The following is a 9521-nucleotide window of genomic DNA, read 5'->3' on the forward strand; positions in this document are numbered from 1 at the left end:
ACCCCCCCCTGTTCTATTCTGGGTAAAAAACCTGCCACAGATTTATGTATCAGACCAACTTAACCTTGCTTCACCTCTCTTCCCCTGACACTTCCTGCTCTCTGAGTCAGCTGACATCAGTCTCAGTCTGTCGTATTCATATTGAACATTGCACATCCCTTAAAAATCCTGCATCCTTTAATGCAGCTCCTCTGTTGCAGGTTTATCAGCTGTTTAATGGCACAGTCAGGTGATCTTGATCCAGCCATGAAGATGAAATGTCGTGTCACCACAGAAACTCCAGTAGAGTCGAAAGTAATTCCATCCCCTGAAGAAAGCCATGTGATGTGGATGAAAGCTTGAAAAAAATATGGTCAAACTTGCAAAATTTGGTTTTAAATGAGGAGCTATCTGATCATAAAAAATTACGTCCACGTCACAGATGTTGGCTTCATTTGACACCACAGTGCACACAGGAGTCAAGGTGTGTCCTGACAGGTAGACGCGTCATGATGCTGCCAGAGGAAACCATGCAGGTGTTATTAATGATTGTCATACATCATGTGACATTCGATACCAGCTTTCAGTATCTGACGGGATTTGGATTATTTGGTTTTTTCATCCCAACGTAGACCGTCCAAACTCCCACAGGGAAATGCATTAAAGCTTAAAGTTTAATTCAGTGAAATGTTCAGTCCATTCATTTCCTGCAGTAGTAGCACTGTACATCAGTGTGGCAGATTTAAAATTCAAACACAGCTCTAATCTCTCTCTCTCTCTCTCTCTCTCTCTCTCTGCCACTCCAAACACCCTCAGTGAGAAAGTATTTTTAGTCCTCTCACTTTCATGACGCTGACATCACTCGCGGTGCCTCCGGGGCTCAGAGTGCCGACTCAACCACGATGAAGCCGTGCGCCCCCCTCCTCCTCCTCGCTGAGAGCAGGAGTGTGATTGGCCGCCTTCCAGACAGGCAGCCAACCACACGGCAGTGGCCTCTCCGGTAGGCTGTCGGAGGATTAGTTCCCTCTCTGTTATGTCAACACTGGGACCAGATTGTTGCTTAAATGGATTTTCCATGATACAAACATTACTCCTAAACTTTGTGCTGGTTAATGCAGATTCTGAGCTCGTGTTTTGGTTGGACAGTTTCCCTGTGGAGTCTGACTTTACACATGCTGTTAGAGTTATTTAGTTACTCATTAAAAGTGTTTGTGTTCAGACCTTTTAGTGAAAACTGTTACTGCCGTGTGTGTGTGTGTGTGTGTTTGTGTGCAGACTGTGTGTGAATCTGAATAAAATGTGTTGTAATTACAGTAAATATAATTTTTTGCGCCATGCTAGCAGCTCGTAGCGCTAAAGGTGGCTTCGTCAGATTGGATGGATGGGTTGCCATGGTATTATCCTGCACAGACATTCATGGAAAAACCTTCCTCCTGATGTCTCAGTGGTCCATTATCCGAGTCAGAACTTTTACACGTATCTGTGAATGTATCCTGATTAAACCGTGTCTTGGTTTTTAAACACTGTTACTGCAGCATTTAAACACCAGAGTTCGGTTTCTAACCTGCGTCAGCTGTCAGCTAGCTCAAATGCAAACAACCATTTATTTCTGTTTGAATTCATGTTTGTACTGATGGGATATACAGTATGTTTTTAGACTATTCACTTACTCTTTTTAGGGTTTTAGGTATTAGGTATGAACCTTATTAGTGTGTCCCATTTACACCTGTTGCCATTATCATATTTCTATGTTTTTACTTGCATTATATTCTGATTTGTGTCAAATAAATAAATAAATGAAATGAAATGATTGAATGAACAACAAAATGAAGCAACATTTGCTCCCCTTAACTTAAACTTAACCCTGGAGCAAGACATTCAACCCCCAAACTGCCTTGTTCTCAGGTGAAAAAAATTTTGGATGCAGATTTCATAGGTTCCATTTAATCTAAAACATTGTAGTGTTAGTTTTATCGTCAGTTTCAGTGTGTGTGTGTGTGTGTGTGTGTGTGTGTGTGTGTGCTTTTCTCTTTGCATCCATGTAAGTCTGTGAGTGTCTGTGTCTCCAGGGCAGGCAGGGCGGGGTGGAGATCGACCCCTGGGAAGATGCCGACTACAGCATCTACAAAGTCATCGACCGCTTCGGCTTCATGCAGTAAGTCCTTCCTGTGTTTCTCCTCACACTCGGTCACAGCAGTTTCCTTCCACAAGGTGGCGCTGTGCAGTCAGTTTGTTGATGATGTTCGTCACTTTTCGTCTTTTTATTTTCCAGCGAGGACGAACTACAAGCCCCGACTGCACACGAGGTGAAGGTAAAGACTCAGCGCTCCATCCATCATGTTACTTTTAGCTAATTATTTCAAATATTTTTATCCTCTATTAGCCGACTATTTAAACAGTTTAATCAGTTACTTTTAGTTGGCTAACTATTTTGACTCCTCTGCTAGTTTGTGGAGAGGAAACCATACGTTCAGACCGAAAGCGGCAAGAGTGAAAGAAATCGCTCTGGCTGTTCGTTCGCTGTTGAAGTTCGTGGGCGCTCTGTTTGTATTTGGCGCTAGTTAGCATGTAATTCCCTCCTATTTTCACAAAATATATCATAAGCTACACTTCACCAACTCACTTGGAACACCTACGGTGTCAGACACCTCTGTCCATGCATTGGTTTTTCAAATTTACGTCACTGTAAGCAAACAGGGACTTCTCGTGTTCTCCACAGTGGAGCACTTCTGCATTTTGATTGGTTGCCGTTGAACCGCGTCATAGCTCATGAATATAAAGTTGCCTACAAATATGTGTATTCCTTCGTTGCTGTCTTAGACCACAAAGTCCGAACCGAGATGAGACTTTTTTTCATAAAAACTTGTAGTTTTAAGGTCCTTGGTTTGAACAGTCGTACTGTTAGCTGTTGAACTGAGCTGAAACTCAATACTTACATTTAACAGTGTCGTCCTCGGGCTCTCTGTCGGTGTCGTTTGCTTATGTTGCTGGCACGCAATGAATCATGGGATAGGTTGGACCACGAAGGATCCACCCGTCGGTTCCTTCGTTGCCAAGGAATGGAAGGACGCAATTCTCGACCGTATTTGAAGGAGCCTTCGAAATGGGACATCCTAGTTGTGCTAATGTGACGCAATCTGTCTTCAAATGCAGCCTCCGAAGGACGCAGCGCCTGAAGTGGAACACAGCTTATTTCTGACGCCCACGCCACCCAAGACGCGCCGCCAATGTGAATGACTTCCGGTCACTTTGTTGTTCTCGCTGCTTTCGGTCTGAACATACAGTGAGGTGTTATAGCTGACTCAGGATGTGAACTATGCAAACAGCCTAACTACCCCCTGGCAACTGCTTAAGCACCGTAACCCCTGGAATTACTGCTCCAGAGATAACGGCCATGTTGTTGTAACCACTTGGTTCTGTCCAGTGGAGACTAAGGAAATAAGGACTGTGGGTTTTTGTTTACCAGCTCATGTCTCCTTTCACAGTTGAAGCAGCTGGAGATAGAGAGAGCAGAGAAATGGCTAAAGATGGTGAAGAAGTGGGAGAAATACAAGAGCAGTGACCGGGTGAGTAACTAGTCCACACATACCAGAGCTGCACCATGTGGAGACTGAAAACATGTTTATCGTTTTTTAATTAAAATGACTTCACTGCTGCAGAGTTCAGACGACTGCAGACAAGTATGTAAAGTGGGAGCTGGTTTCTATGTGGTCACTGAGAATTGTTACTGTGAAGTCACACAATGAATCATCACAGCTGGCAGTGCTGGGTTCACTTCACTGTAGAGAGACGCTGGATTCCTACAGGCCACACTCATCCTGAATCTCATCTCTCATCCGGATCAGAGCTGAACGTAATCCATAAAATATGAGTCAAACTAGGCGATACTTCGAGATGGACAAAGTTTTTAATGGCTGTTTAGATCAATAGTTTTCATATTATAAACACACAGAGAATCATCTGCAGCTCTATGGAGCTTTTTAGCCTCTTTTAGCTCCTACTTTTGGTTTTTCTATCACATTCATGGTTCAGTCTTAGTGTTTCCAGCTGGAGCAGGCAGCTGTTTTCAAAAGCAGCACAGCAGTAAGAGCAGCAGCTGGTGAGGAATCTGGAGCATTTAGCAGCTAAAGAGCCAGATGATTTTCTCAGGAACTGGCGGAGACCAAAAACAGAGCTAAAAGAGCGGGAACACTAGACACGAACGCCACTCTAGATGAACGACCGTGTTGCTCTGTAACTGCTGGGTGTGAAAGGAGGAAACTAAGTGACCAAAACATTATATAAATGGATTAATGCAGCTCCAAGTTTAAGTCTCATCTCTCTTTTCTTCCAGCACATTGTTGGTTATTTGTTCGTCCTGTTTGTAGTTTAAACATTTTGCTTCTGTCGACCTTCATCAGTTGAATCTTGCCTGATGTAGTTGAACCCAAAACTTACCTGATAAAGGTAAGTGACCAACCAGGGATTCAAACAAATCTGGTTTTGTCCATGAAGAAAAGTTATACAAAAATAAAGAGGGAAGGACATTTTAGAAACCGTGATCTCATCTTGAACGCCGGGCTCCTCCACAGGAAGAAGTAGGATGGAAACAGCTGCTAACGTCGTTTTTGAAGTTTAAAATTTGTGGTATTGAACGTGTGGGTTTACGTTGGGATGTTTGAAATCCATCTAACCAACACAGGTAAACAATAACATTATTACTCCCAGCAGTTACTTCATCAATGTCAGACACACACACACGAAACCTGCTTCGTGCTCAGTGATTATGCCTCAAATGTGAAAAACCTTTGTTCTCGTGAATATTGACGTAGGCGAACAGGAGGTGGTTAAACTTTCCGGTGACTCACATTTTAGAGAGTCAGCTCTCCAAACCCTCTGGCCATAACGTTCACTCAGTGTTTATGTTTTCCTCCCTCTCTCTGTTGTCAGATGGTGAAACGAGTGTACAAGGGCATTCCCCTGCAGCTCCGAGGCCGGGCCTGGGCCCTGATGCTGGATGTGGAGAGGACTAAGAAGGAGAACGAGGGCAAATATGAGGTATCCGTTCATAATGTGATAAATCAGTGTATTCTCTTTGAAAATACTGATAAAGTATAAAGTACTGAAATTAGCTTGAGATATATCAGTATCAGCAAATATGTTGGACAAAACATAACAAGAAATATTAGTATGCTTATGTAAAAGATGTTTTATTTATTTAAAAGGACAGTTTCCTAGAGTCAGATGAGAAGATGGATTCAGGTCCAGGACTACTTTATCCCAGATTAGCACAAAGACTGGAAACGGGGAAGCTGCTAGTCCAGCTCAGGTAGAGGCGGAAAGGGAAAGAAAAAACACACACACGTCCTCAAATGTGGTGTTATATTTAACTTATGTGGAAAATAGTCTTCAAAAAAACACACTGTGGTGTCTGAGGAGCCTTCACAGTTTGTGCTGCTTCGACAAATACCTTTTTATTCATCAGCACCTCTGTGCAGAGTCCATGTACAAGATGAAGAGTGTGTTGAGTTCTCAGAAACAGAAACTAAACCCAGAGAAATACAGCTCGAGTTACATAACAATAACATGACGTGACCATCAAGGGTGTATTTTGTCTCCTTTGCAAAAAGCAAGTTTCCCCTGCTTCAGTGTTTGTTTTGAGCCAGGCCACTGTTGGATTAACCACCTCGACGGGCCTGGGGCAAACATTTCTTGGTGACCCCCATGACACAGGTCAGTTTCATTATTTCCCCCGGCACCCAGAGACCGAACAGTACTCTGGAGCAGAAATTAATCATTGATTAAATGATTGCAGAAGCTTTCACTGGTTCCAGCTTCTGAAATGTAAATATTTTCTATCTTTTATGACAAAAAAACTTAACATTTTTGTGTTTTCTACTGTTAGTCAAAAACTTTATAGATTAACTTGGGCATCAATGATACACATCTTTCACTCTTTTTTGACATTTATAAACTTAATAATCAATGGATGGATTATTAAAGAAAATAATTGTCCAATGCATTGATAATAAAATCAAGGTTTCTGAGTGTTAAGTAAAAAGAAATAACTACGTTACAAACTGGGCTGATCCGTACGCTAACATGTCCTTTGACGCACAGAGATGAAACTGGTATCGATATTCTTGCGCAACTCTGGTAAACAAATGTTTAGTAAAATGTTTATTTTTCCATTAAAGAAACTTAAGTGTTATTGTTAACTAACTCCACCCGCTAGCTAACTCCACCTGCTAGCTAACTCCACCTGCTAGCTAACTCCACCTGCTAGTTAACTCCACCTGCTAGCTAACGTTCTGACAAACAACAAAATGTGGTGAAGAACTTATTCAGTTCTCTCCATTTTTTTTTTGGATAAACATTTCTGTGACTCTGTTACATATTCAGACATGATTTAGACTTTAAACCTCTTAGCAGCTTTAAAGGTTGAGACTCTGTGAATAAAACTCTGGATGTGGAATAAGCCACCAAAGGTCCAGGCTGACGTCCCTTCTGGATTTGTAAATGTCTCTGATTAGCCGTCGGAGCAGATGGACATTTAAATCCAAACGTTTGACCTGACACATATTTATCCTCCCTGCCATCACAACACGCAGCAGGATTAGCAACACACACCGGCTTTTTACCAAAGTGCACTGGATTAGGTCAGTGAGGGAAAAACAAGCAGATGAAAATGTAACTGAGATTTATTAGAAATAATCAAATCAATCAGATTTAATATTTTATGCTTTTTTTGGCACATTATTTATGGCCTGTTGTTATTTTTTAGCATGAAATAAAAATATTGATGCTGCTTATTTACGTATTACCCAAATACAGTCTAATTACTTTGAGTTATATCCATTTATTTTGCTACATCTGAGGCGTAAAGGAACAGATTAGTAAAATAATGAGGATTAAACATTTTCCATGTGTCCTGCTTTCATTGGAAAAGTACAAAGTAAACCCCTGTTTCTTGTCAAGCATCTGTAATCGAAACACATTTTATTTCTTTCATTTGGGCCACTTCACTCAGTCACAAGTATCTCTCAACCGCCCGACCCCGTCCATGTTGACTCACCTCTGGTTTTTTCCTCTCAGAAAATGAAGGAGCAGGCCCGACTCTACTCATCCGAGATCAAGCAGATCGACCTGGACATCAACAGGACCTTTCGAAACCATATCATGTTCATGGATCGCTTTGGAGTCAAGTAAGTGTCAGGGACGCAGCAGTTTTCGTGTCAGATTTTCCATCTGTCATTTATTTCATCAGGTGGAGCAGCTCTGACTCACATTACTGAACGGATATTTATAATCGCTCTCTGAACCACTTGGCTTTGTCGGAGGTGACGTTCAAGTTACAAAGAAATTAAGAACAGATAATTAGACTATACTGAGTTTAAGTAACTACATAACTGATTCATTCTGTTATTTCAAGCCGACTCCATTACTGTGATGCACTTTTCTCCGGCTTCGGCTTCGGCTCATTCAAAGCTCTGCAGCTCGGCTGTTAACCAGAACCAGGAGGAGAGAGCACATTGGTCCATTTAGCTTCCTGTTACATGTAGAGTTGATTTTAAAGTCCTCCTCCCTCTATACAAGGCCTCTGATGGGCGAGGACCGAGCTGTATCGTCAACTCCCTTGTTAACTATTTGGCCTCAAGAACACTGCGATCATCTGCTGCTGGTTTATTGGAGGTTCCCGGCAACAGCAGAAAGAAAAAATCAGGGATTACGCTACTGGTCATACCAGACCAAGTACGACTGAAGCAGCAAAACCACTGAGTGCTCTGAGCTTTTGAGATTAATTCAACTTTTCATTCCTAATAGAATAACACCATGTGGTCAAAAGTATGTGGACACCCATGTAAACAGTAGTGGTGGATGTGAACCTGGCTGCAGTTAGTAGGATTCATCCTCTGGGAACCCTGAATGTCTCATGTCAATCCATCTGATGGTTGTAGTGATATTTCAGTCTGGTGCCATCCCCAGAAACGAGCTGCTAACGAGGCAAAAAAAAACTATTTTCATACGTTATTTTCTTTAACAGTTTATAGTTTTTTAATGACTTGAAACTAGTCTGTTTAATCCCAACTACCTCTTTAAAAGATTCAGGTATTTTTAATAAAAAAACAAAAACACTGACTGTATGTAGTTCACATTAGCGACCGGGATGACGTGCAGAATAATTCAGGATCAGACAAACATGTCTCAAAAGGTTCCCACGGTTGCGTTACTACAAAACCTCATTGTGGTTCGACACAGGAAACAGAACTTGATGTCCACTGTGTAGAACATTTAAAGAAAAAATAACATCGAACGGCAGCACGTCAAATGTCATGACGTGCTCAGGTGTCCACATACTTTTGGCCACGTTCCATTCGGTTCAGTGGAGTTCGGATCCAGGAGGAAGGAGAACGGAGCCGGTGATTCTGTGACCTCGGTGTGAACTGGACCGAGTGTGAGAGAGGTGGGCAGGCTGCGTCGGCGGTGTGTGTGGAACCCGATCCTGCAGCACAGTGATGTCACTGACAGTTTAATAGACCGCAGGCCTGTTCGGGAGCGGCAGTGGAAAGTCTGGGGCAGCAGAACCTTTCAATATTTAACAGAGGATCAGCGGCGCTGCAGAAATGAACCTTTTTATAGAGACGGAGAGCAGCAGTGGTGCTGCAGAGCCGTGTTCTCTCTGTTCTCCGTGTTCTGGCCTATCCGCATTTTTATGTGTTCTGTTATGTGGGTTGCGTTCTCTTTGTTGTGTTCTCTGTGTTCTGTTTTCTATTTCCTGTGACGTTTGTGTTTTCTGTGTTCAGTGTTTGTGTTCTCAGTGTTCTGTTTCTGCAAGTTTTGATTCTCTTTGTTCTCCGTTCTCTACATTCTGTTCTCTTTGTTCTCTGTGTTCTTTCTTGTTTTGCGTGCTGTGTTTTCTGTGTTCTATGTTCTATGTGTTTTATGTTCTTCCCTGTTCTCTATGTTCTCTCTTTTCTCTGTGTTGTCCATGTTCTCTGTTCTCTATGTTCTCTCGTCTGTTCTCTGGGTTCTCCATGTTCTCAGTTCTCTGTGAGTTCACTTTGAGTTTCTCTGCTTGTGTCACAGTCCAGTTTAAACGATCCACAAAATGACAAACCTCCCTATAGTGGAACGTTTGAACAGAGAACAGACGGAACCTCAGAGTCATGTGACTCATGCATTTCATGAGTAAATAAGTGGCATCATTTTGTCTCCTCCTCTCCTCCTCTCCTCCTCTCTCCTCCTCTCCTCCTCCTCTCTCCTCTCTCCTCCTCTCTCTCCTCCTCTCCTCCTCTCCTCTCTCCTCCCTCCTCCTCTCCTCCTCTCTCCTCCTCTCCTCCTCTCCTCCTCTCTCTCCTCCTCTCCTCTCTCCTCCCTCCTCCTCTCCTCTCTCCTCTCTCCTCCTCTCCTCTCCTCTCTCCTCTCTCCTCCTCTCCTCCCTCCTCCTCTCCTCTCTCTCCTCCCTCCTCCTCTACTCTCCTCTCTCCTCCTCTCTCCTCTCCTCCTCTCCTCTCCTCTCCTCTCTCCTCCTCTCTCCTCCTCTCTCTATGTTTTATGTATAT

General features: G+C 42.8%; 1 protein-coding gene across 2 annotated transcripts in view; it reads left to right on the forward strand.

The window, feature by feature from the left end:
• Nucleotides 1-9521, forward strand: part of LOC111644319 (USP6 N-terminal-like protein) — a 29784-nt gene that overhangs the window by 8438 nt on the left and 11825 nt on the right. The window contains exons 2-7 of one of the 2 annotated variants that reach the window (XM_087170122.1): nt 796-979; nt 2049-2134; nt 2252-2291; nt 3465-3545; nt 4909-5016; nt 7054-7163. In XM_087170122.1, coding sequence (XP_087026248.1) covers nt 2130-2134; nt 2252-2291; nt 3465-3545; nt 4909-5016; nt 7054-7163 — 344 coding nt within the window. In that variant the 5' untranslated portion in view covers nt 796-979; nt 2049-2129. The remainder of the gene's footprint in view (nt 1-795; nt 980-2048; nt 2135-2251; nt 2292-3464; nt 3546-4908; nt 5017-7053; nt 7164-9521) is intronic. The other variant, XM_023393156.2, reaches the window with a different exon arrangement.

Source organism: Seriola lalandi, unplaced genomic scaffold, assembly GCF_002814215.2.
Source record: "Seriola lalandi dorsalis isolate HSWRI2012SDOR001 ecotype SW California unplaced genomic scaffold, Sedor1 jcf7180002054929, whole genome shotgun sequence".
NCBI classification, from domain to species: Eukaryota; Metazoa; Chordata; class Actinopteri; order Carangiformes; family Carangidae; genus Seriola; species Seriola lalandi.